The sequence below is a fragment of the Mobula hypostoma genome, chromosome 8 (assembly GCF_963921235.1).
Source record: "Mobula hypostoma chromosome 8, sMobHyp1.1, whole genome shotgun sequence".
NCBI classification, from domain to species: Eukaryota; Metazoa; Chordata; class Chondrichthyes; order Myliobatiformes; family Myliobatidae; genus Mobula; species Mobula hypostoma.
In genome coordinates this window covers 150,046,310-150,073,162 of record NC_086104.1, presented here as the reverse complement: position 1 = coordinate 150,073,162, position 26,853 = coordinate 150,046,310, and the positions used below count along the sequence as shown (strand labels likewise).

The 26,853-nt window shown below is 42.4% G+C and overlaps 1 protein-coding gene across 2 annotated transcripts in view; it reads left to right on the top strand.

Annotated features, from left to right (window-relative positions):
• Nucleotides 1-26,853, top strand: part of LOC134351044 (histone acetyltransferase KAT6A-like) — a 198,011-nt gene that overhangs the window by 158,582 nt on the left and 12,576 nt on the right. For both annotated transcript variants that reach the window (XM_063057046.1, XM_063057047.1), the window contains exons 13-15: nucleotides 4,175-4,406; nucleotides 8,469-8,649; nucleotides 20,767-21,042. In XM_063057046.1, the coding sequence (XP_062913116.1) occupies nucleotides 4,175-4,406; nucleotides 8,469-8,649; nucleotides 20,767-21,042 (689 nt within the window). The remainder of the gene's footprint in view (nucleotides 1-4,174; nucleotides 4,407-8,468; nucleotides 8,650-20,766; nucleotides 21,043-26,853) is intronic.

Below are 26,853 nucleotides of genomic sequence, written 5' to 3'. Positions count from 1 at the left end.
GTATCCCCATGCACAAGGCAGTGTTTGAAGTATTGAATACAGTTCCATTCCAAGCAATTGGAATAAATCTGAGCAACAGCCTTAACTTCAATAATATTTCCCAGAATACAGCTAGCTGACATTTGTTAGATTTTTTTGATTAGTGGCATTTTAAGGTTTTTAGATTCCTACAAACCCAAAACCATATTAGACATTGGCTTTGTGGGAGAAGCCAGAGATTGATAGTAGATGGTTGCTTCTCTGACTGGTGGCCTGTGACTAGTGCAGTGCCGCAGGCATCAGTGCTGGGTCTATCGTTGTTTGTCATCCATATCAATGATCTGGATGATGGATGACACCAAGATTTGAGGTGTAGTGGACAGCGAGGAAGACTATCAAAGCTTGCAGCAGGATCTGGACCAGCTGGACAAATGGGCTGAAAAATGGCAGATGGAATTTAATGCAGACAAGTGTGAGATATTGCACTTTGGGATGACCAATCAGAGTAGGTCTTACACAGTGAGCCGTAGAGCACTGAGGAGTGTGGTAGAACAAAGAGATCTGGGAATACAGGTCCAGGGTTCATTAAAGGTGGCATTACAGGTAGGTAGGGTCGCAAAGAAAGCTTTTAACACATTGGTCTTCATAGATCAATGTATTAAATACAGGAGTTGAGATGTTATGTTGATGTTGTATAAGGCATTGGTAAGGCCTAATTTGGAGTGCTGTGTGCGGCTTTGGTCACTGACCTGCAGGAAAGATGTAAATAAGATTGAAAGAGTCAGGAGATAATTTACAAGGATGTTGCTGGCACTGGAGGACTTGAGTTATAAGGAAAGATTGAATAGGTTAGAACTTTATTCCCTAGAATATAGAAGACTGAGGGGAGATTTGGTAGAGGTATACAAAATTATGAGGGGTAAATACAAGCAGGCTTTTTCTACTCTGGTTGTGTGGGACTGCAACCAAAGGTCATGGGTTAAGGGTGAAAGGTTTAAGGGAAGCATGAGGGGAAACTTCTTCACTCAGAAGGCTGTGAGAGTGTGGAATAAGTTGCCAGTGCAAGTGGTGCATGCAATTTTGATTTCAGCATTTAAGAGAAGTTTGGATGGCAAGGGAATGGTAGGCTATGGTCCTTGTGCAAGTTGAAGGGAGTAAGCAGTTTAAATAGTTCGCTATTGATTAGGTGAGCCAAAGGGCCTGTCCCTGTGCTGTACTTTTCTATGACTATACTCTTGAACTTGGAGCAATAGGCACAATCATAATTAAATTTAAAAACATTTTATTTTATGCTTGAGTCTTGACCTTGCATGTTCTATCTTATATATGTTCTGTTTACTTGCATCATTCGTACTGTTAGACCAGATTACAATGACAGAACTTTGGTTTATCCAATAGGCCGGGGTTTTCAACCTTTTTTATGCCATAGATAAATACAATTAAGCGAAGGGTCCGTGGACCCCTGCTATAGGCGATCAAGTCCATTAGATTTAATTAAATCTTCTTTTTGAGTTACAAGCAATTGCAGAAAATACATGCCAAATTCAGTAATAGTCCTCACTCCTTAAACCATTTTCTTATTTCCATGGATGCCTGCTTATGTCCAGCAAAACGTACCTTTCCCTCCAGAGACAAAAATTGTGTGAAAGTCCTCTTTTGAAATGTTTACCATCTGCACAAATACTGAGTGTAAGGCACATTCTTAATGCCGTACCTTATGTGGAGATCCAGATAAAGCAGACCCTTAAAAATGGTGAAAAGGAAGAGTTGGATACACACGTGCCATGTGACAGGCTACATAAGCATGATTCAAAGCATAAACTGATTTTTCTGTCAACGCATCAGTGCACTGGAGGAACTCAGCAGGTCAGGCAGCATCTATGGATGTTTTGGATCAAGAATGATGTTGGTCCATGGTATAAAAAAAGGTTGGGAACCCCTGATCAAGACCCTTACAGATGAAATATTGACTGCCCATTTCCCTTCATAGATGCTGCCTGACCCTCTGTAGTCTTCAACTGCCTTTGTTTGTTGCTCCAGATTTCCAACATTTGCTGTCTTTTATTTCTCCATTTTTTTGCAGCCACAGAATGATCTGGTTCAGCTGCACGCTTTCTGACAAAGTATTGCAAAATCTCCTCTAAGGTTATGTGTAACAAGATTAAATGTTACTGGAGGACTGTTGCCCATGTGTGAACATCCAGTAAACGACCTTTGCCTAGAATGAAATCTTTACCTCAAACCTCACTTACTGTACTGCAGCACAGCTGTACAGGAAATGCAAATGGAGCCTGATAAGATTACACACATAGATTTTAAACATGCTTAAACCCTTGGGATGATAGGAGAAGGTTGACTAATTTTCTTTAACAACAGTTAACTGTCACCAGCAAAGAAACTGGGTGCAAAATCCAAGCTAGAATGAAGGAGCACCATCAAAACAATATGGAGAAAAATATTCTCCCCCCCAGACTATGATAAAACAGGACAAAAGTGACCTGAATTTATTTATCACTGAATTGAACAGTCAGGTTTTTCAGGGAATAAAGATGAAATGTAATTACTGGCTTCCCACAATTTCTGTGGAGTCTTCATCAAATTTCATCCAGTAAATGCTTTGGAAAGTTGGCATTTTATAAGTGGCATATGCTATCTTGCAGTTGGAAGGTATGAGGGCAATGCACATTGACACTGGTTTTCCTTTCACAGGTTGCTCTGTACTGGAAACAGTGGCCGAATTATAACAATATTCACAAACAGCCCACTTTCTAACAGTTATTCAGAATGGAGCGCTTGTCTTGTGAAAGTGTCTTAACATGTTAGACTGCTGGTTGTGACAGCTTCACCATATCTCCAGACTGCAAAACAGCTTGTAGTGTAAAAAAAGGGGGAAAAAAATTAAATAAATGAATACAATAGTGATTTTTCACAGACCAAAAAAACCCACCCTCCCACATCTTCATTTATCTGTCTTCTGTTTTCCCACCCCTTGTTCAGCCCTCCCTAGTTCATAACCTACTTTTGTTGTTCTCTACCTTTTGCTGACTTTTCTCTGATCCACTTCCACTTCTCTCTTCTACTGACAACATACACAAAATGCTCGAGGAACTCAACAGGCCAGGCAGCATCAATGGAAAAGAGTAAACAGTTGACGTTTCGGGCCAAGACCCTTTATCCGGAAGGGCCATCAGTCCTGATGAAGAGTCTCGGCCTGAAACGTCGACTGTTTGCTCTTTTTCCATTGATGCTGCCTAGCCTGCTGATTTCCTCCAGAATTTTATGTATGGATTTCCAGCATCTGCAGGTTTTATCATGTTTGTGTTACTACTCTTACTGAGAAGTCTCTTCCAGGGATGCCTACCCTGATAAAGTTTAAATCTTCCCTTCAATGGGAGTTCAGTGAAACCTTCTCTCACTTTTCCCCCTCTGGGATCTCTGTTGCCCTCAGACTTTTTTGAGTCCTGGTGAAGGGTCTCGGCCCGAAATGTGGACTGTTTACTCTTTTCCATAGATGCTGCCTGGACTGAGCTCCTCCAGCATTTTGTGTGCGTTGCTTGGATTTCCAGCATCGGCAGATTTTACCATCTCTGTCTCCTATTGTTTCTTTTCCTCTGCCTGATATCACTTTCCTCATCATTGCAGTTATTCTTCCACTCCCCGCATATGGTGACCTCATCCCATTTTCCACGACTCACTCACTTCCATCACACATCGCTCCTTACTCCTCCACCTGTCTGCTATTCATTCAGGAGCTAATACACCAACCAGACCTATTATTTCAATTCAATTCAATTCCCTGTGTGTAGAACTTGCAGCTGAGACTGTTGGACAGTTAGTTCCCAGTCTTTTGCCAGGGCCATATTGTAAACCAGCTGTGGGTAATGGATGTACTGTGTGTTAACTCATTGAATGCTTTATTTCTATTGCCTGTGGTTCACTTTGCAGCACCTAAGTCATAGTTGAATTCAATTTACTAAAGTCTGAGGCAGGATTGGCCTCTTCAACTCGCTGTAACTCTGTGGTCATTAAAAAGCACATTTCCTTCCTTCCGTGGTGCAGAATCCCTTGTGTGCAAAATGCTGACGTATTAAGCTAGATTCTTTGAATGTCAAATTTGGCTCAGCTTTTCTGCTCTTGTTTGAGGTCTGACAATTGTTTTTGAAAACTGACCGACGTGAAACTTTTGTGTATTCAGGTTATTTGCTTTCGAAGCGGGAAGGCCAGGCTGGGTCCCCAGAGAAGCCCCTATCTGACCTGGGCCGACTCTCTTACATGGCCTACTGGAAGAGTGTGATCTTGGAGTGCCTTCACCAATGCCATGACAAGCTACTTAGCATCAAGAAGCTCAGCAAACTAACGGGGATCTGCCCCCAGGACATCACCACAATCCTCCACCATCTAAAGATGTTACAGTTCCGCAATGACCGGTATGTCGGTGCCCCGTTGCTCGTCAGTGACTTTACTTCCATTGATTTTTCTTGCTCCCCTTCTACAAAGTATACTGTGAGTAGTAAAACCAAGCAATTTTTGGCTTGTGGTGGATTAAGTGCTCTGTCTGACCAAGCCTGTGGTTCTCAACCCTCTTATCTCCCTTTGTAGTCCAGTGCATTTTTGTTTAATGATGCACTTGCAGAGTGTCTTATGCTGGTTTTCTTAAGGTTGTAAGTAAATAAAAGTTGTTATAGAGTCATATTGTACAGAGACTGGCTGTTTGCCCCACAGTGTCCATTAATACGTATACCAATCCTGTTTACCAGCACTTGGTCCGTAGCCTTCTATGCCATCATTGAGTTGTACAGCATAGAGTTGGGCTCTTTGGACCACCATGTCCATGCTGGCTTTTTGCTCATCTACTGTCTCTCTAAACTAGAATAAATAACTATCCTTCAGTCTTCTGGCAGGTCAGTTGGGTTTAACAGAAGGATAATTCTCCAACAGTGTCACAGCAGTCTTTTCCCTTGCACTGAAAAACAGCCTAGGATAGATCTCATCTGACCCTGGAGATTTATTAACCCTCGTATCTGATGACATCTCCTGCTTTTTAATACTGACTCCTTCCAGATTAACCACACATCTCTTTCTGAACTCACTATTCTTTATGCCTTTCTCCTTGGTGAATAATATTTTAATGTGAATAGTGTGAATAATAATTTTTAGGACCTTGCGCACATCCCCTAACTCCATACACAGATTAGCCCTGTGGTCTATTAGGAAGCCTGTTCCACTCTCTTGCTTCTGAAATACTGGCAGAATAGTATTAGGGGCGGCGCCGTAGTGTAACAGTTAGTATAACACAATTACAGTGCCAGCAACCTGGGTTCAATCCCCTGTTGTTGTACATTCTCCCTGTGGGATTCCTCCTGGTGCTCTGGTTTCCTCCCATATTCCAATGACCTATGGGTTAGTAGGTTAATTGGTCACATGGGGGTGTAATTGGGTGGCATAGACTCACTGGGCCAAAAGGTTCTGTTACTCTGCTGTATCTAAATAAATTTTTTAAAAAAATAACATCTTAGGATTTTCCTTACTCTTACTTGCCTAGGATATTCCTTCCAACCTTTCTTCCTCCTTTGATTCCTCTTTTAATTTGTCTACTGCACATTTTATGGTCCTGCCGTTTATTCCCTATTTTTTCTGAATGAAATCCTCAAAATATTTTGTCAGTCAAGGTTCTCTTATCTTTCTATCTTTGTCTTTTACAGTTACCAGCATATGCTTGCCCTCAACTCATATTAACTTTCTTTTAACCAACCCCCTCTTGCCAACTGTCATTTTATCTGCAAGCTTCTGCTCCTAATCTACTTTCACTAGGTGCTCTCTTATGCTTCTCCCCCCCAATTCTAGACGTTAATAAGAGGAACAGCCCTACCCCTTTCCATAACTTGCGGTATTATGGTTACTATTCCCAAAGTGTTTCCTTACCAACACTTTCATCACCTTCCCAGTTTCAATTTCCTGAGATAAGGTTGAGTCCTGCCCCAGCCCTAGTAGTCATCATCATTACGTGACCTGTCGTATGGCATAGGCAATTATGGTCTTTGACCATGACTGTTATTGGTAAAATTTTCTGCAGAAGTGGTTTGCTATTGCCGCCTTCTGAGCAGTGTCTTTAGAAGGTGGGTGACTCCAATCATTATCAGTACTCTTCAGAGGTTGTCAGCCTGGCATCTGTGGTCACATAACCAGGACTTGTGATATACACCAGCCACTCATACAGCCATCCGCCTCCTGCTCCCATGGCTTCACGTGACCCTGATCGCGTCGGGGGTGGGGATTGCTAAGTAGGTGCTACACTTTGCCCAGGGGTGGCCTGCAGGCTAATGGAGAGAAGCGGTACCTTGCATCTCATTTGGTAGAGATGTATCTCCATCCCACCACCCAAATATCTAGAAGTACTGTTTCAAAAACTTTCTAAGATGCTCTTGTCAAATTCCACGCCATCTGACCCTATTACATTAAGGTGATCTTAGTCACAGCATATACAGTAGAACAGTACAGCGCTGTACAGACCTTTGGCCCATGATGTTGTGCTGACCATAAGAGATAAGAGCAGAATTAGGCCAATTGGCCCATAGAATCTGCTCTGCCACTCAGTCATGATTGATCCTTTTTTCCCTTGCTGACCCCCACTCCCCAGCTTCCTCTGTGTAACATTTGATGCCGTGCCTAATCAAGAACATGTCAATCTCTGCCTTAAAAACACCAAAAGACTTGAACTCCATTTCTGCATTTGATAACAAATTCCACAAATTCACCACCCTCTGGCTAAAATAATTTCTCCACATCTCTTTTTTAAATCGATATCCCGCTATCCTGAGGCTGTGCCCTCTTGTCCTGGACTCTCCCCTCACCCCCCCCCCCCCATTGTCTAGGCCTTTCCACATTCGAAAAGTTACAATGAGGTCCCCCCCCATCCTTCTGAATTCCAACATGTACAGACCCAGAGCCATCATACGTTCCTTGTTTAATAACCCTTTCATTTCCAGAATTATCCTTGTGAACCTCCTCTGAACCCTCTCCAATGCCACCATATCTTTTCTTACATAAAGGTCCCAAACTGTTCACTGTTCACAATACTCAAGGCGATTCCTCACCAGTGCCTTATAAAGCCTCAGCATCACATCCCTGCTCTTATATTCTCAATCTCTTGAAATGACTGCTAACATTGCATTTGCCTTCTTCACCACTGACTCAACCTGCAAGTTAACCTTTAGGGTGTTCTGCACAGAGACTCCTAAGTCCCTTTGCATCTCAAATTTTGGATTTTCTCCCCGTTTAGAAAATAGTCTGTACGTTTATTTCTACTACCAAAGTGCATGACGATGCATTTTCCAACATTGTATTTCATTTGCCACTTTAACCTACTCCGGTTATTTCGGGAAAATTTAAATCCCCACTCTCAGAACCCTATTGCTTTTAGATTTTCAACAACTTGATTACATGTCTATTTCTCTAATTCCCACTGACTGTTGGCGAGTTTGCAAAGTAATATCATTCTTTAATTAGACCATAAGACATGAGAGCAGAATTAGTCCATTTGGCCCATTGATTCTGCTCTTGTCAAAGAGATGATTTGATATGAGTATATCCTATCAGTTGAAACAGGTATGAGTTCAGGATATCCTCTTCCATTATGTTACCCCAAATGAGCAGTGCATCTCCCCTCACCTTTTGCAATCCCCCTTATCAGGCCTGAAACTTGTATACCCTGGAATGCTTATTTTTATTTTTGATACAGCGCGGAATAGGCCCTTCTGGCCCTTCGAGAGCGTGCCGCCCAGCAACCTCCCAATTCAACCTTAGCCTAATCATGTGGCAGTTTACAATGACCAATGAACCTACCAACCGGTAGGTCTTTGGACTGTGGGAAGAAACCGGAGCACACGGAGGAAACCCACGCGATCACGGGGAGAATGTGCAAACTCTTTACAGACGGCAGCAGGAATTGAATCCGGGTTTCTGGTACGGTAAAGCATGGTACTAACCCTCGACACTAAGCTGCCAGTTCTGCCCTTCTTTCAAACATCTTTCCGTAATTGTGTTTTTAAATACTTGTTTAGAAACTGAGTGTGCATAGCTCCACCACCCGCTCTGGCATGTTTTTCATATTCCTGTCATACTTCGGGCGAAATATTTCTTCTTGGATCCCTTCTGAACTTTTACACTTTCAAACTTATCCCCTCTAATTTTAAAATCCCTCTCTGTTGGTGAAAAGTTACCTATTGCCTACTATACATCTAATCCCCTTGTAATTTATAAACCTCAATCATGTCCTCCTTCAGCCTTCTTGTCAGAGGTAGAAATAAATAACAGCTAATGGCTTATATTTTTATTAATTGAAGCAAATGTTGTTGGACTAAATAGCCAACACCCAAAAGCATAGTTACATACCTATACTCCTGCTGCTGTGGTCCTCTGGTGCATTCTGAAATTCATTGTGCATCTGCTGCACAATGCCCTTTGATGTGTTTCTTCTTAAATCGTTAAAGGTTTCTGGTCATCCGTCGAGAAAAACTGATCCAGGAGCACATGGCAAAGCTCAAAGCTAATCCACGTCAGATTGAAGTTGATCCTGAGAGCTTACGATGGACGCCTTTAATCTTTTCAAACACGGTAGTGTCAGAGGAAGAGGAGGATGAAGAGGAGGAAGAAGAGACTCCGGCATTAAAGGTAACTGTTCAAAGGAGAAGTCAGTGTTCTTGTCAAGCAGTGGAAAAAGGCTCTCTGATTCTCTTTCTCATTGATGCATCAGACAGCTAATATACACCATCTGAGCCAAGTGTTACCAGATATAAAACTAGCATCATAATTGTCAGAGAGAGTAAACTGTGACTTATTTATTTACTTACTTGCTGCCCGTTACGCCACTGGTGTTTAGGGTGGCAATGAAGGTCCTCCATCTCTGGTGATGTTCAGGGCTCCCTCCATCATGTCAGTCGCTTCCTCTCAGTTTTGACTACTGTGAGTCATGCAAGTCCTAGGTGCAGACTCAGGAAAACCGTTGTACTCAGATTTAGAAGGCTTCTCTATTGCTGTTTCCGTAACTATTTTGTTTTACCAGTCAGGGTTGTTAGCCCTGACCTAAACCCCCGAACCTGGAGAACTAGTGGACCACTCTTAGTCTGGCCTCAAGTCTTTGATCTGTTTGGTATGGGTGACCCTACAAAGAGCCAAAGCTTAAAGGCCTGACTCCAGCCAACATAGCCCTCCATGTCATTGATGCATGCAAGTTTCCAAACCATGATAAGGTTGTGGTCCTCTTGGAGGACATGGTTATTTAATTGCACATTAAATAAGCAGATGTTGTACATTTACTTGTTATCATCCTAAACTTTAATCCACTTAATTTGGCCTCAGTTATCACACAGTTGTGCTTGTCCTAACATTAAATATGTTGCAATACAGAACCATAATACTCCAGTAATTTCCTCTGAATCTAGCAAAAATAGGGTTTAATTTTATCCCCTCTGCATGTGTAAGTGCGCTGCATTGTCATCAGATGGCAGCAGACACAATGATATTTTACATGGTCCTCACTTGTGTGGGAGTTGAATGTAAATGTAACACTATTCAGATTTGTAATTTGTAAAGGATGGGTCAAATATGCTCTTGTCCAAGCAGTTGAATCATAGTGTTGAGTACATTTTGATGGATTTGACCTCCTGACACTTTTCAAGGCATCACTGGAAAACTAAATTGACTTTGTTCTGTAATCAGTTCTATTCAGAATCTACAGCACAGAAGTAGGCCCTTTAGACAATCTATTCCATGCTGAACAATTGTTCTGCTTAGTACCAGTGCCCTGCACCTGGACTATAAAGCATGCAGCAAGAGTGGAATTTCATCTGAACTCATTAAGCACAGTAAATCTCCTCTGTGCCAACCACCAAAACTTTTGCTGAAAAGGTGACTCTCTCCCAAGAGATGTGCAAACATCATTGTGTTCCAAACAAACCAAGGGTGATCGAGGAGACCGCAACATTTTAGCGTCAGTTAAAAAACCTTTGCCAGAGTGAGTTTAAAGGTTTACCATTGGCTGACAGTATAATATGTTGGCACAGTGTTGCTTCAGAGTATGACAGACATGATGTTCTTCTAATATAATCTCCAAGAAACACGAACGGCTTTGGTAAGTTCTCCAATATGCTGAGCTTTTGTGGATCTTACCAGAGTATTTAACATTTTGAGTACAATTGGTTCCTGTCAAGTCTTTGGCTGTTCCATCAGAATCAGATTTACTGTCACTGATATTTAATGAAATTTGCAATTTTGTAGCAATAGTACAGTACATGACAAAAAATTATGTTACAAAATACATAGTGCAAAAGACAAATAACGAGGTAGTATTCATGGGTTCAGGGATCATTCAGGAATTAGATGGTGCTGAGAAAGAAGCTGTAATTTAAACATTGAAGGTGGGCGTAGAGGCTCTTGTACTTACTCCCCAGTGGTAATAACAAATAAGGGGAATGTCCTGAGGATCTTTAATGATGGGAGCAACCTTCTTGAAGCACTGCTTCTTGATGTGGCTCAGAAGGATAGGGAAAAGAAGAAGGCCGCAGTAATAAGGGACTCTATAGTTAGGGGGACAGACAGGTGATGCTGTGGACGCAGGAAAGAAACATGGATGGTAGTTTGCCTCCCTGGTGCCATGGTCGGGGATGTTTCTAATCACGTCCATGATATCCTGTGGGAAGGTGAACAGCCAGAGGCCGTGGTACGTATTGGTACCAACAACATGGGTAGGAAAAGGGAGGAGGTCCTGAAAGCAGACTACAGGGAGTTAGGAAGGAAGTTGAGAAGTAGGACCTCAAAGGTAGTAATCTCGTAATTACTTCCTGTGCCACGTGACAGTGAGTATAGGAATAGAGTGAGGTGGAGGATAAATGCATGGCTGAGGGATTGGAGCAGGGGGCAGGGATTCAGATTTCTGGATCATTGGGACCCCTTGGGGCGGGTGTGACCTGTACAAAAAGGACCGGTTGCACTTAAATCCAAGGGGGACCAATATCCTGGCAGGGAGGTTTGCTAAGGCTGTTGGGGAGAGTTTAAACTAGAATTGCTGGGGGGTGGGAACCAAACTGAAGAGACGGAGGAAGGAGCGGTTGGCTCACAAATAGAGAAAGCTTGGAGACAGTGTGAGAAGGAGGATAGGCAGGTGATAGAGAAGGGATGCGCTCAGACCAATGGTTTGAGATGTGTATTTTAATGCAAGAAGTGTCATGAACAAAGTGGATGAGCTTAGAGCATGGATCAATACTTGGAGCTACAATGTTGTGGCCATTGCAGAGATTTGAATGGCGTAGGGGCAGGAATGGTTACTTAGAGTGCCAGGCTTTAGATGTTTCAGAAAGGACAGGGAGGGAGGCAAAAGAGGTGGGGGTGTGGCACTGCTGATGAGAGATAGTATCACGGCTGCAGAGAAGGAGGAAGTCATGGAGGGGTTGTCTACAGAGTCTCTGTGGGTGGAAGTTGGAAACAGGAAGGGGTCAATAACTCAACTGGGTGTTTTTTATAGACCACCCAATAGTAACAGGGGCATCGAGGAGCAGATAGGGAGACAGATTCTGGAAAGGTGTGATAATAACAGGGTTGTTGTGGTGGGAGATTATAATTTCCCAAATATTGATTGGCATGTCCCTAGAGCAAGGGGTTTAGATGGGGTGGATTTTGTTAGGTGTGTTCAGGAAGGTTTCCTGACACAATATGTAGATAAGCCTACAAGAGGAGAGGCTATTCTTGATCTGGTATTAGGAAATGAACCTGGTCAGGTGTCAGGTCTCTCAGTAGGAGAGCATTTTGGAGATAGTGATCACAATTCTATCTCCTTTACCGTAGCATTGGAGAGGGATAGGAACAGACAAGTTAGGAAAGTGTTTAATTGGAGTAAGGGGAAATATGAAGCTATCAGGCAGTAGCTTGGAAGCATAGATTGGGAACAGATGCCCTCAGGGAAATGTATGACAGAAATGTGGCGAATGTTCAGGGGATGTTTGCATGGCGTTCTGCATAGGTACTTTCCAATGAGACAGGGAATGGATGGTAGGGTACAGGAACCGTAGTGTACAAAGGCTGTTAAAATCTAGTTAAAGAAAAGAAAAGCTTACAAAAGGTTCAAAAAACTGGGTAATGATAGAGATCTAGAAGATTATAAAGCTAGCTGGAAGGAGTTTAAGAATGAAATTAGGAGAGATGGAAAGGGCCATGAAATCCAGAGCAGGATTAAAGAATACCCCAAGGCATTCGACAATTATGTGACGAGCAAGAGGATAAGACCTGAGAGAATGGGACCAATCAAGTGTGACAGTGAAAAAGTGTGGAACCGGAGCAGAGAGCCGAGGTACTTAATGAATACTTTGCTTCAGTATTCACTACGGAAAAGGATCTGGGATATTGTAGGGATGACTTGCAGTGGATTTAAAAGCTTGAGCATATAGACATTAAAAAAAAAGGATGTCCTGGAGCTTTTAGAAAGCATAAAGTTGTATAAGTCTTCGGGACCGGATGGGATGTATCCTAGGCTACCGTGGGAGGCGAGGGAGGAGATTGCTGAGCCTCTGGCGATGATCAATGGGAATGACGGAGGTTCAGGTGGATTGGAGTGTTGCAGATGTTATTCCCTTCTTCAAGAAAGGGAGTAGAGATAGAGATAGAAATTATAGACCAGTGAGTCTTTCTTCAGTGATTTGTAAGTTGATGGAAAAGATCCTGAGAGGCAGGATTTATGAACATTTAGAGAAGCATAATATGATTAGGAATAGTCAGCATGGCTTTGTCAGAGGTAGGTGGTGCCTTATGAGCCTGATTGAATTTTTTGAGGATGTGACAAAACACGTTGATGAAGGTAGAGCAGTAGATATAGTGTATATGGATTTCAGCAAGGCACTTGATAAGGTACCCCATGCAAGGCTTATTGAGAAAGTAAGGAGAAATGGGATCCAAAGGGATCTTGCTTTGTGGATCCAGAATTGGCTTGCCCACAGAAGGCAAAAAGTGGTTGTAGACAGGTTATATTCTGTATAGAGGTCGGTGACCAGTGGTGTGCCTCAGGGATCTGTTCTGGGACGCCTTCTCTTCGTGATTTTTATAAATGACCTGGATGAGGAAGTGGAGGGATGGGTTAGTAAATTTGCTGATGACACAAAGGTTCGGGGTGTTGTGGATAGTGTGGAGGGCTGTCAGAGGTTACAGCAGGACATTGATAGGATGCCAAAATGGGCTGAGAAGTGGCAGATGGAGTTCAACCCAGATAAGTGTGAGGTGGTTCATTTTAGTAGGTCAAATATGAAGGCAGAATATAGTATTGATGGTAAGACTCTGTCATTGTGGAGGAGCAGAGGGATCTTGGGGTCTGAGTCCATAGGACACTCAAAGCTGCTGTGCAGGTTGACTCTGTGGTTAAGAAGGCATACGGTACATTGGCCTTCATCAACCATGGGATTGAGTGTAAGAGACGAGTGGTAATGTTACAGCTGTATAGGACCCTGTTCAGACCCCACTTGGAGTACTGTGCTCAATTCTAGTCACCTCACTACAGGAAGGATGTGGAAACTTTCGAAAGGGTGCAGAGGAGATTTACAAGGATGTTGCCTGGATTACGAGAGTAGGTTGAGTGAACTTGGCCTTTTCTCCGTGGAGCGGCGGAGGATGAGAGGTGACTTGATAGAGGTGTATAAGATGATGAGAGGTATTGATCATGTGGATAGTCAGAGGCTTTTTCCCAGGGCTGAAATGGCTATCACGAGAGGGCATAGTTTTAAGGTGCTTGGAAATAGGTACATAGGAGATGTCAGCGGTAAGTTTTCTATGCAGAGAGTGGTGAGTGTGTGGAATGGACTGCCAGCTACGGTGGTGGAGGTGGATACAATAGGGTCTTTCAAGAAACTCCTGGACAGATACGTGAAGCTTAGAAAAATAGAGGGCTATGGGTAACCCTAGGTAATTTCTAAAGTAAGTACATGTTCAGCATAGCATTGTGGTACGAAGAACTGTATTGTGCTGTAGTTTTTCTATGTTTCTATGATGTCTTCGATGGTAAGGAGTGTTGTGCCTGTGATGGAGATGAATGAGTCTACAACCCTTGGCAGCCTCTTGTGAGTCTGTGATAAGCCAGTCAGAATGCTCTCGACCATACATCTGCAGACATTTGCAAGAGTGGTGACTTTATTAAGGATGAGGTTTAAGAGTACTTGGTAAAATAGGCCAAAGTCAGCATGGTTTCCTTAAGGGGAAATATTGCCTGACAAAGCTGTTGAAATTCTTGGAGGCAATAACTGGCAGGATAGACAAAGGAGAGTCAGTGGATGTTGTTTACTTGGATTTTCAAAACCCCTTTGACAAGCTGATGCACAGGAGACTGCTCAACAAGAACCCATGGTATTACAGGAAAGATACCAGCCTGGATTGAAGATTGGCTCATTGGCAGGAGACGAATAAGAGGATGTTTTCTGGTTGGGTGCCAGTGACTAGTAATGTTCTGCCGGTGACTGTCAGTGTTAGGACCGCTTCTTTTCACATTACATGTCAATGATTTGGATGACAGAATTGATGACTTTCTGGCTAAGTTTGCAGACGATACAAAAATAGGTGGAGGGGCAGGTTGTGTTGAGGAAGCAGGGAGTTTGCAGAAGGATTTAGACAGATTAGGAGAATGGGCAAAGAAGTGGCAGATGAGTGACAACGTAGGGAAGTGTATGGTCATGCACCTTGATAAAGGGAATAAAGACATAGACTATTTGCTGAACGGTGAGAAAATCCAAAACCCAAGAGGTACAAAGAGACTTGTGCAGGATTCCCTAAAGGTTAACTTGCAGGTTGAACCAATTTTAAGAAAGGCAAATGCAATGCTAACATTCATTTTAAGAGGATTAGAATATAAAAGCAGGGATGTAACGCTGAAGCTTTATAAGGGGGAACGTCCACTCAGACCATGAGAGGCCTGTGTCGGGCATTCTCATGCCTTACAAGGCGCAGATTGGAAGTCTGTGTGGGGCGCCACTCCTCGCACAGACACAAGAGCAATGTGTGGTTAAGTGCCTTGCTCAAGGACACAAACACGTTCCCCTCTCTTTATAAGGCATTGGTCAGTCTGCACTTGGGATATTGTGGACAGTTTTGCGTCCCTCATCTAAGAAAGGATGTGCTGGCATTGGAGAGGATTGAGAGGAGGTTTATGAGAATGATCCCAGGAATGAAGGGCTTAATGTATGAGGAGCATTTGATGGCTCTGGGCCTGTACTTAAGTTTATTAGAATGGGGCAGGGGCGGAGGGATCTCAATGAAGCCTATGAAATATTGAAAGATTTAGATAGAGTGGATGTGGAAAGGTGCTTTCCTATAGTGGGAGAGTCTAGGACCAGAGAGCACAGCCTCAGAATAGAAGGATGCCCCTTTAGAGCAGACATAAGGAGTATTTCTTAAACCAGATGTTGGTGAATCTGTGGAATTCATTGCCACCTCTAGCTGTGGAGGCCAAATCATTGGGTATATGTAAAGCAGAGGTTGATAGGTTCTTGATTAGCAAGGGTAGCAAAGGTTATGAGGGGGTATGGTAAGGCAGGAGAATGGGGTTGTGTTATGGTCCTAAACCAAATCTCCTCAAACTCCAAATGAAGTAGAGCTGTTGGCATGCTTTCTTGTGATTGAATCAAAGTGTTGGGCCCAGGACAGACCCTCTGAGATGCTGACACCCGGAAATTCAAGCTGATTACCTTTTCCACCACTGACTCCCTCAATGAGAACTTACGTTTGTTCTCCCAACTTCCCCTTCCTGAAGTCCACAATCATTTCCTTGTTTTTGCTGATGTAGAGTGCAAAGTTCAAAATAAATTTATTATCAAAGTACATACAGGTCAACATGTGCAACCCTGAGATTAATTTTCTTGCAGGTATACTCTATAAAAATCCCTGATGGGAGTTAGATGCAAACTCCCAAACAGTCGGAAAGATGTGGTCATAGAAAATGCATCCAACGGGACATAGAAAATGCATCCCAAAGTGAAATGTTACAATAATCATGGGGATTTCAATATGCAAGTAGATTGGGAAAATCAGGTTGGTGCTGGATTTCAAGAGTGGGAATTTCTGGAATGCCTATGAGATGGCTTTTTAGAGCAGCTCGTGGTTGAGCTCACTAGGGGATCAGCTATTCTGGATTGGATGTTGTGCAATGAAACACAATTGATAAGAGAGCTTAAGGTAAATGAACCCTTAGGGGCAAGTGATCATAATATGATTGGATTCACCCTGAAATTTAAGGAGGAGAAGCTAAAGTCAGCATTACAGTGGAGTAAAGGGAATTACAGAGGCATGAGAGAGGAGTTGGCCAGAATTGATTGGAAAGTAACACTGGTGGGGGATGACTGCAGAGCAGTAATGGCTGGAATTTCTGGAAGCAATTCGGAAGGCACAAGTTATATGCATCCCAAAAAGGAAAAAAACATGCTAAAGCAAGATGACACAACTTTGGCTAACAAGAGAAGTCAAAGCAAACATAAAAGCCTAAGAGAGGGCATATAATAGAGCAAAAAAAATTTTTTTAAATCAACAGAAAGCAACTAAAAAAGTCATTAAAGAGGTAAAGATGGAATATAAAAGTAAGCTAGCCAATAATATTAAAGAGGATATCAAAAGTTTCCTCAGATACATAAAGTGTAAAAGAGAAGTGAGAGTGGATATGGGACCACTGGAAAGCAATGCTGCAGAGGTAGTAATAGGGGACAAGGAAATGGCAGATGAACTGAATAAGTATTTTGCATCAGTTTTCACTGTGGAAGATGCTAGCAGTATGATGGAAGTTCCAGGTGTCAGGGGTTATGAAATGTGTGAAGTTACCATTACTAGAGAGAAGTGAAAGGTCTGAAGGTAGATACTGTAAGTCATCTGGACCAGATGGTGTACACCCCAGGGTTCTGAACAAGGTAGCTGAAGAGATTGTGCAGGCATTAGTAATGATCTTAAAAGAATTATTCGATTCTGGAATGGTTCCCGAAGACTGGAAAATTGCTAGTGTCACTCCACTCTTCAAGAAGGGAGAGAGGCAGAAGAAAGAAAATTACAGGCCAGTTAGTCTGACCTCGCTGGCTGGTGGCGTAGTGGCATCAGCGCTGGACTTCAAAGTGAAGGCTCCCGAGTTCGAATCCAGCCAGCTTCCTCGCACGCTTTCCATCCGTGCTGGGTTGAGCGTTGAGCTAGCAACTTGGCCTCGTAAAAATAAGAAAGCCTGCTAAAAAAATAACGCTGTCATGACGGCGTCCCGATGACTGCACTGGGAGTTAAGGACTTTCTTCTTCTTCTTCTAGTCTGACCTCAGTGGTTGGGAAGATGCTGGAGTGGATGTGGTTTCGGGATATTTGGAGGCACATGATAAGATAGGCTTTAGTCCCTTGGATTCCTCAAGGGAAAATCTTGCCTGACAAATCTGTTGGAATTCTTTGAAGAAATAATAAGCAGGATAGACAAAGGGGAATTGGTTGATGTTGTATACTTGGATTTTCAGAAGGCCTTTGACAAGGTGCCACACATGAGGCTGCTTGACAAGGCTGCAAGCTTATGGTATTACAGGAAAGATTCTAGCATGGATAACCAGTGGCTTATTTGCAGGAGACAAAGAGTGGGAATAAAGGGAGCCTTTTCTGGTTGGCTGCTAGTGACTCGTGGTGTTCTACAGGGGTCTGTGTTGAGACCGATTCTTTTCACGCCACATATCAATGATTTGGATGATCAAATTGATGGCTTTTTTGCGAAGTTTGCATACAGTACAAAGATAAGTGGAGGTCATGTAGTTTTGAGGAAGTAGAGAGGCTACAGAGGACTTTGACATTATAGGAGAATGAGCAAAGAAGTGGTATATGGAATACACTGGTGGGAAGTGTATAATCAAGCACTTTCATAGAGAAAGTAAAAGGGAAGGCTATTTTCTAAATGGAGAGAAAATGCAAACAATTGAGATGCAAAGGATCTTGGGAGGCAAATTCAGTGTTAGCATTCATTTCAAAGGGACTAGAATATAAAAGCAAGGATGTAATGTTGAGACTTTGTAAAGCACTGGCAAGGCCTCATTTGGAGTATTGTGAGCAGTTTTGGAAGGATGTACTGAAACTGGAGAGGGTTCAAAGGAGGTTCACAGAAATGATATCAGAATTGAACAGCTTGTCATATGAAGAGCATCTGATGGTTCTGGGACTGTATTCACTAGAATTCAGAAGAATGAAGGGTGACGTCAGTGAATCCTATTGAATGGTGAAAGGCCTTGATAGAGTGGATGTGGAAAGGATGTTTCCTATGGTGGGAGAGTCTAAGACCAGAGGCCACAGTGTCAGAATATAGGGTTGTCCTTTTAGAATGGAAGTGCAGAATTCCTTTAGCCAGAGAGTGGTGAATCTGTGGAATTCATTGCCACAGGCAGCTGGAGGCCGAATCATTACATCTATTTAAGGCAGAGGTTGATAAATTCTTCGCTGGTCAAGCATGAAGGGATACGGGAGGAAGGCAGGAGATTGAGACTGAGAAAAAAAATTGGATCAGACATGATAAAATGGCAGAGCAGACTTGATGGGCCAGATGGCCTAATTCTGCTCCTATATCATATGGTTTTATAAATCCAATGACCATAATAGAATCAATGAAAGACTGCACCAACAGTGTGGACAACCATGGTGAAAAAGAAAACAAACTGTAAAAATACAAAAAGAAAGAAGGAACGAATTAATAAATGAATAAACACAAACAAACAATGAGAACATGAGATGAAGGGTGCTTGAAAGTTAGTCCATTGGTTGTGGGAGCTGTTCAGTCATGGGGCAAATGAAGTTATCCTTTCTGGTTCAGGGCCCTGATGGTTGAGGGGTAATAACTATACCTAAACCTGGTGATGTGAGCCCTGAGACTCCTGATGGCAACAGCGAGAAGAGAACATGACCTGGGTGGTCTGGGTCCCTGATGAAGGATGGTGCTTTCCTGTGACAACGCTTCATGTAGTTCTGCTCAATGGTGGGGAGGGCTTTACCCGTGATGGACTGGGCCATATTCACTACTTTTTGTAGGATTTTCCATTCAAGGACATTGCTGTTTCCATACCGAGCTGTGATGCAGCAGTCAATATACTCTGCACCACACATCGGTGGAAATTTATCAATGTTTTGATGTCATTCTGAATCTTCACAAACTCCTAAGGAAGGAGAGGTGCTGCTGTGCTTTCTTCATAATTGCACTTGCGTGCTGGGCCTAGGACAGATCCTCTGAAACGATGACACCAATGAATTTAAAGTTGCTGACCCTCTCCACCTCTGATCCCCCGTGAGGGCTAGCTCATAGACCTCTAGTTTTCTCCACCTGAAGTCAGTAATCAGTTCCATGTCTTGCTGAAATTGAGTAAGATTTGTGGCACCATTCAGCCAGAGTTTCAGTCTCTCTCTTATATGCTGATTCTTCACCATCTTTGATTCGGCCTACCGCAGAGGTGTCTGCAAACTTAAATATGGCATTGGAGCTGTGCCTCGCCACACAGCCGTAAGTGTAAAGTGAGTCGAGATGGGGGCTAGGCACACCTGTGCTGATGGAGGTTGTGAAGAAATGTTGTTGCCATTCCGAACTGACTGGGGTCTGCAAGGAAATCGAGGATCTAATTGCACAAGGAGGTACTGAGGCCACGGTCTTGAAGCTTATTGATTAGTTTTGAGCAGATGATAATATTGAATGCCAAGCTATAATTAATCAAGAAGATTGTAATGTGTGTACCTTTGCTATCCAGAGTTGAGTGAAGAGCCAATGAAATGGCATCTGCTCTGGGTCAGTTGTAGCAGACGCAAGTCGTTGTTCAGACGGGAGTTGATATGTTTCATCATTTCATCACCGTGGATGTAAGTGCTACTGGACAATAGTCACTGAGGCAGGTTACCATGCTCTTCTTAAGCACCAGTATAATTGAAGCCTGCTTGAAGCAGGTGGGTTCCTCAGACAGCCAAAGCGAGAGGTTGAAGGTCTCAGTGAACACTCCAGCCAGTTGATCTTTGTTACAGCCTGGGTTCTCAGGAAGTAACACCAAGGAGTCGGCCCACAACAGGAATTGCAAACAAAAGATATTTATTAAATTAAAGTTAAGGTAAAGGGAAAAAGGATGTTGTGTGGTGTGGTAGTGCTGGCTGCAGGGTGGGAGATAGGGAGTGGGAATGATCTACCAGCAGGTACTGACAGCGGAAGGGTCATTGCAGGTGTCCCAGGGAACTGCAACACAGGTTAAAGTGAAAGCACAGGCCAGGAAATGTACAGGACACAACACCCCATCCTTAAAAAGGTTGCTCAGGTGCATCCTAAAGCTACCCCTAGTGCTTTACTCCTTATGAAAGATAAGCTGATGCTGTTGCCCAGACACAACGCAGAGAAGGGTTGGGTTCTGAAAATTGAATGAAGTCACGGTTCATCACTCAGTTCTGTGGTATATTGAACAAAGTAATCACAAGTAAAGATCTAATTTTCTGTAGCAGACCATCTAACACTTTCCCTCTACTTGGGCTCCATTTCACTGGCTTTCAAAAGGTAAGATGAAAGTATTATCTTCCCTCCAACTAATGTAATTATACCGAGATTTTGCTGTCGGCAGAGATTCAGGTCATGCCTTACTAAGGAACAGAACAAGTGAGTCACTTGATATGCACTTGTGTCTCAATCAAGGCACCCATTCTATTAGTTTTACACTCTTTAATGGGGGCTGGTAGTGATTCAAGAGTTAAGAGGAAAACCCAGATATGAAAGTGAATTCATTCCCTAAATATGATTTATTTGCAACAGGATGAAAACGCGGGCGATTTGTGGGACAAGAAGGAACCCAATGGTTATGCGCCAGTCCAGAATGGTAGGCAGATGGCATCATGTGCCACAAGCTGCAAAACTCGGCAGGATGTCTCCCCGGAAGGCCCTGTGCCTAATGGTGAAAACAAAAGGAAGCATTTCACTGAAAGCAGTGAAGAGGAGGAGGAAGATGGTGAGGATGAAGAAGGTGATGAGGCGAGGCCAAGTTCTCCACCTGTACTCACCAAACCTGCACTGCGTGGCGTAAAGAGGAAGGTAAGGTGGTGAAAAGTTGCTTTTTGTTTTCCAGAGTAAAAGGATTCTACTTTGTACTCTTTTTTTTTGTCCAATGGCACAAAATGTGTCTAAGAATTCACATGAAACTTCGGTTGTTTTCTTGATAACTGCGTAAGGTAGTAACCATTATACAGATGGAATAAATGTAATGTTTTTTAGAGATCATCATGTCATGAATGCCACTTGGAGAGTGAAGTTTAACAGCATTACTTACACAGTTGATTGCTGGAGTCTAGAATGCTTAACAGTGTTTACAGTGTTCAAGGTAGAAAGTTGCATTTTTAGGGGAAAACTGGATAAATACTTCAAGCAAAGGGGAATTAATGATTGTGTGAAAGAGTAAAACAAAGGAATTAGTTTTAACTTGTACAAATGATTAGTAAATCTCCTCCTGCAGGTACAGTGGTCCAGTGCTATACTTACCTGTCTTCAAAAATTTGCCAAATGGCATCCTCCGACTATTCGTGTTGCCTTCTTTAAAAAAAAAATCAGTTCTGACTGGCCTATAGTTTAATAGTAGTTCAAAAGGCTAATCTGTGTGTGAGTATTCTGCAGGATACTCGGCCAGCTCCCCTTAAACCTGAGCAATATTCTTCGTATCCTTTCTGCTGTCCTAAGCATAGACTTGAACATAGGAAGTAGAAGCAGCAGTGGACCATCTGACCTGTCGAGCCTGTTGCATCGTTCAGTCAGATTATGACTAATCCGGTAATGGTCTCAGCTCCATTTACCTTCCTTTTCTCCATACCCTTAATTCTCCTACTATGCAAAGTTCTGTTTAACTATATCTTAAATATATTTAAATGGATAACCTCTACTGCTTCCTTGCATAGCAAAGTCCACAGACTATTAACAAAAATGCCAACTATTCATTTGGTTCGAATGCTGTGCTTCTTAGTAGCCTGGCCATTTTGAACAAGGCTCTATGTTTTGTTGTTCGGGAAAGAATTATTTATCTGGTCATTCTATTTAGGAAAATCTCCTCCAATTTATAGGTTTGTCCTCATGGTCACAATGGAGGACTCTTAACTGAAAGGATAGAATGGGGAAAACTTGTGAAGTACAGCAGGGTAGCAGTTAACATAAGGCTTCACATCACCAGCAATTGGGGCTGAAATCTGTGAGGAGCTTGTATGCTCTCCCCATGACCATGTGGTTTTCCTGCAGGTGCTCTGGTTTCCTCCCACACTCCAAAGATACACAGGTTAGGGTTAGTAAGTTGTGGGCATGCTATATTTGCGCCAGAAGCAAGACGACACTTGCCTGCCCCATAACATCCTCAGCCTGTGGTGGTGGACACATACAGTGCATTTTACTGTACGTTTCAATGTTCCTGAAACAAATAAAGCTAATCTTTATAGGTACACAGCAATATTAGATGGTTGCAGAACCTTACAAGAAGTGGCAAATCTACAGTGGCAGCAAATAGTTTTCAAACCCCTGTAAGGCAGGGCTGCTACCATGGAGTTGGACATCCAGAAACATGAATAAGTGGTTTCATGGGAGAATTACAGTAGGACAGGGATGGAGGTACAACCTTGCATCTCCTTATGTTTTCTGTTATTCCTTTCCTTGGTGAGAAAGGTCAGGGATTGTCAGATACGTCACCAGTAATAAGCCTTTGTCTTCACAAAAAGTGAAACCTGATTACAGTTTCTGCACATTAAATACAGCAAATAATTTGCAAAGAGATCATGCCAAACTAGTTAAATGCCAATCCAGATGGTCTCATGAGTGCTGATATTTACAGCCATACTGTTAAACACTTGGTTTAACACTTTCATAAATATCTTACATGGAGTCATAGACAACACAGCACAAGAGGAGGCTCTTCAGCCCATCTAGTCCCTGCTGAACCATTTAAACTGCCTAGTCCCATCGACCTGCAGCCAGACCATAGCTCTCCATACCTCTACCATCCATGTACCTATTTAAGCTTCTCTTAAACGTTGAAATCGAGATCACATACACCACTTGTGCTGACCACTCGTTCCACACACTCACCACACTCTGAGTGAAGAAGGTTCCCCTTAAATTTCTCACCTTTCACCCTTAACTCATGACCACTAGTTGTAGTCCCACCCAACCTCAGTGGAAAAAGCCTGCTTGAATGTACTCTACCTATACCCCATCATAATTTTGAAAATCTTTATCAAATCTCCCCTTAATCTATGTTCCGAGTCCTAAGCTGTTCAATCTTTCCTTATAACTCAGGTTCTCCAGCCCTGGCAACATCCTTGTAAATTTTCTCTGTATTCTTTCAACCGTATTTACGTCTTTTCTGTAGGCAGATGACCAAAATGCATACCCAAACCTCACCGATGTCTTATACAACTTCAACGTAACATCCCATCTCCTGTATTCAGTACTTTGATTGATACAGGCCAATGTGTCAAAAGCTTTCTTTATGATCCTCTCTACCAGTGACACCACGTTCAGTGCCTAAGGGGCCTGTATCCCCAGATTCCTTTGTTCTACAACACTCCTCAGTGTCCTAACAGTTACTGTGTACTACCTACCCTGGTTGGTTCTACCGAAGTACAACACAGACATCAGCATCACCCATTACTTCTCCTGTCTTAAATTTACAGCTTTAGTTATTTCATCCAATCCCAATGTTGAATCCTGGTGGTTTTTTTTGTGATCCAGAGGCTCAGAAGTCAAGAATGAGGCATAAAACCTGTTCCTTTTGGCCATTTCATTAAGTGTTACGAGAACAAAAGGAAGAACCAAGAGAACAAAGAAAAGAAAGTCATGGTCATCTCATGCTCAGACTAGAGATCAGAAAATTCCAGTGATAACAATTAACATATAAAATAGTCAGGTTCAAATGTTGTGACCCTTACTGCAGAAAAACTGAGAAGCTTTTAGAAAAATGCAGAAGCAACTATACCGCAGTTACTAGAAAATTCACTGAATAATTACATGTACAGTGTGGAGGTGATTATATAAAACTGCAAGAAAGCCGAGGAAAGTTAGACTACAAGGAAAATACAAGAAAAAAATTTACAATTTCAGAGATATCACTTTCAGAGATGTTCGTAGGGATACCAGCCTTGGCAGCCAACTTGACCATGCCAACCAAGTTGCATAGCTGAAATAGTCTCATTTGGCCCATACCCTCTGAGCCTTTTCTATACAAATATATTCTAAACATTGTAATGATACCTGCCTCTACCACTTCCTCTTGACAACTCTTTCTACACCATCCTCTGTGTGGAAAATGTTGTCCCTCAGGTGCCCTATAAATCTTTCCCCTCTTATGCCCTCTAGTTTCAGATACCCCCACCCTGGATAAAAGGTTGTCATCATCCACCTCATATATGCCACTCGATTTATACTTTATACTTTATTGTCGCCAAACAATTGGTACTAGAACGTACATTCATCACAGCGATATTTGATTCTGTGCTTCACACTCCCTGGATTACAAATATTAAATATTAAAAATATTAAAAATAGTTAAAATTAGTAAATATAAAAAATTTAAATTATAAATCATAAATAGAAAATAGAAAAATGGGAAGTAAGGCAGTGCAAAAAAACCGCGAGGTAGGTCCGGATATTTGGAGGGTATGGCCCAGATCTGGGTCAGGATCCGTTCAGCAGTCTTATCACAGTTGGAAAGAAGCTGTTCCCAAATCTGGCCGTACAAGTCTTTAAGCTCCTGAGCCTTCTCCCGGAGGGAAGAGGGACGAAAAGTGTGTTGGCTGGGTGGGTCGTGTCCTTGATTATCCTGGCAGCACTGCTCAAACAGCGTGCGGTGTAAAGTGAGTCCAAGGACGGAAGATTGGTTTGTGTGATGTGCTGCGCCGTGTTCACGATCTTCTGCAGCTTCTTCTGGTCTTTTGACATCTTTAGTATTAGCCTTTCATGATAGTGAATTGTACATTATTGATACCTGATGGAATTACAGCAGGTTAATGGGTTAATTCACAAATAGTTTTCTGTGACAAAAATAAAGAAAATGTCTTTTATATATAAGTGAGCCATTTGGTTCTGGACTACATTACCAGGGTGAATAGTGGAGGCAGATTGAATTATTACATTCCAAAGAGAGCTGGATAATTATCTGAACAGAAATAATTTTTAGAGCTGTGCAGATGAGATGGGGAGTAAAACTTGTTGGACTGCTTTTGCATAGAAATATTACAGGCTCAATGGGCCAAGTGGCCCTCTTCCAAATTGCAAACATTTTGTGATAAGGAGAATTAAAAAGGTATCCCCTACACCATCCAGTCAAAATTTCTGAATTTATTGGAACAGGTGCAGGAAGAAGCAACTCAATCTCTTGAATTTACTTCACCATCTAATGAGGTCATGATTGTAATCTAAATTACAGATTACTGTCTTTTCCAGTGAACTTTTAACCCCTCTGCTTGTCAAGAACCTAACTTAAAGAGTTATAGAGCATGGCTCTATAGCAGAGATACAGCCCCTTTGTTCACTGAGTGCCCACCCAGCTAATCCCAATTTCCTGTGTTCAACCCATATCTTTCTAAGCCCTGCCCCTCCATGTACTCATCCCAGTGCTTTTGGAATGATATTATTGTAGCTATCTCAGCCAGTTTTTCTGGCAGATAACTCACCACCCTCTGTGGATTTCAAAGTTCAAAGTAAATTTTATTATTTGTTACCATACCCAAGATTCAGATTCATTCTCTTGCAGGCATACAAGGTTTATAAAAACTAATCAACCCCTTGGAAATTTTCATGTTTATTGTTTTACAACACTGAATTACAGTGGATTTAATTTAGATTTTTTTGACGTTAATCAACAGCAAAAGACTCTCGTGTCAAAGCGAAAACACATTTTTATCAAGTGGTCTAAATTAATTACAAATGTAAAACAGAAAATAATTGATTGCATAAGTTTTCACCCTCTTCATGTTAGTACTTAGTAGATGTAGTTTTGGCAGCAATTACAGCCTTAAATCTGTGTGGATAGGTCTGCAACAGCTTTGTACACCTGGACACTGCAATTTTTCCCCATTCTTCTTTACAAAACTGCTCAAGCTCTGTCAGATTGCATGGGGATTGTGAGTGAACAGCCCTTTTCAAGTCCAGCCACAAATTCTCAACGGGATTGAGGTCTGGACTCTGAGTTGGCCACTCCGGGACATTAACTTTGTTGTTTCTTAAGCCATTCCTGTGAAGGTTTGGCTTTATGCTTGGGGGTCATTGTCTTGCTGGAAAGCAAATCTTTTCGCAAGTTGCAGTTCTCTTGCAGACAGCATCAGGTTTTCCTCCAGAATTTCCCTGTATTTTGCTGCATTCTTTTTACCCTCTACCTTCACAAGCCTTCCAGGGCCTGTTGCAGTGAAGCATCCCCACAGCATGATGCAGCCAAACATAGCATTTAGTCTGATTGCTAAAAGACTCCATTTTGGTTTCATCAGACCATAGAGCCTTCTTCCAGCTGACTTCAAAGTCTCCCACATGCCTTCTGGCACCTCTAGCTGAGATTTCATGTGAGTTTTTTCCAACAGTGGCTTTCTCTTTGCCATTCTCCCATAAAGCTGTGACTGGTGAAGCACCAGGGCAACAGTTGTTGTATGCGCAGTCTCTCCCATCTCAATCACTGAAGCTTGTAACTCTCCAGAGATCTCTTGGTGGCCTCCCTCACTAGTTCCCTTCTTGCATAGTCACTCAGTTTTTGAGGATGGCCTGCTCTAGGCAGATTTATGGTTGTGCCATATTCTTTCCATTTCTTGATGATTGACTTAACTGCACTCCAACAGATATTCAGTGACTTGGAAATTTTCTTGTATCCATCTCCTGACTTGTGCT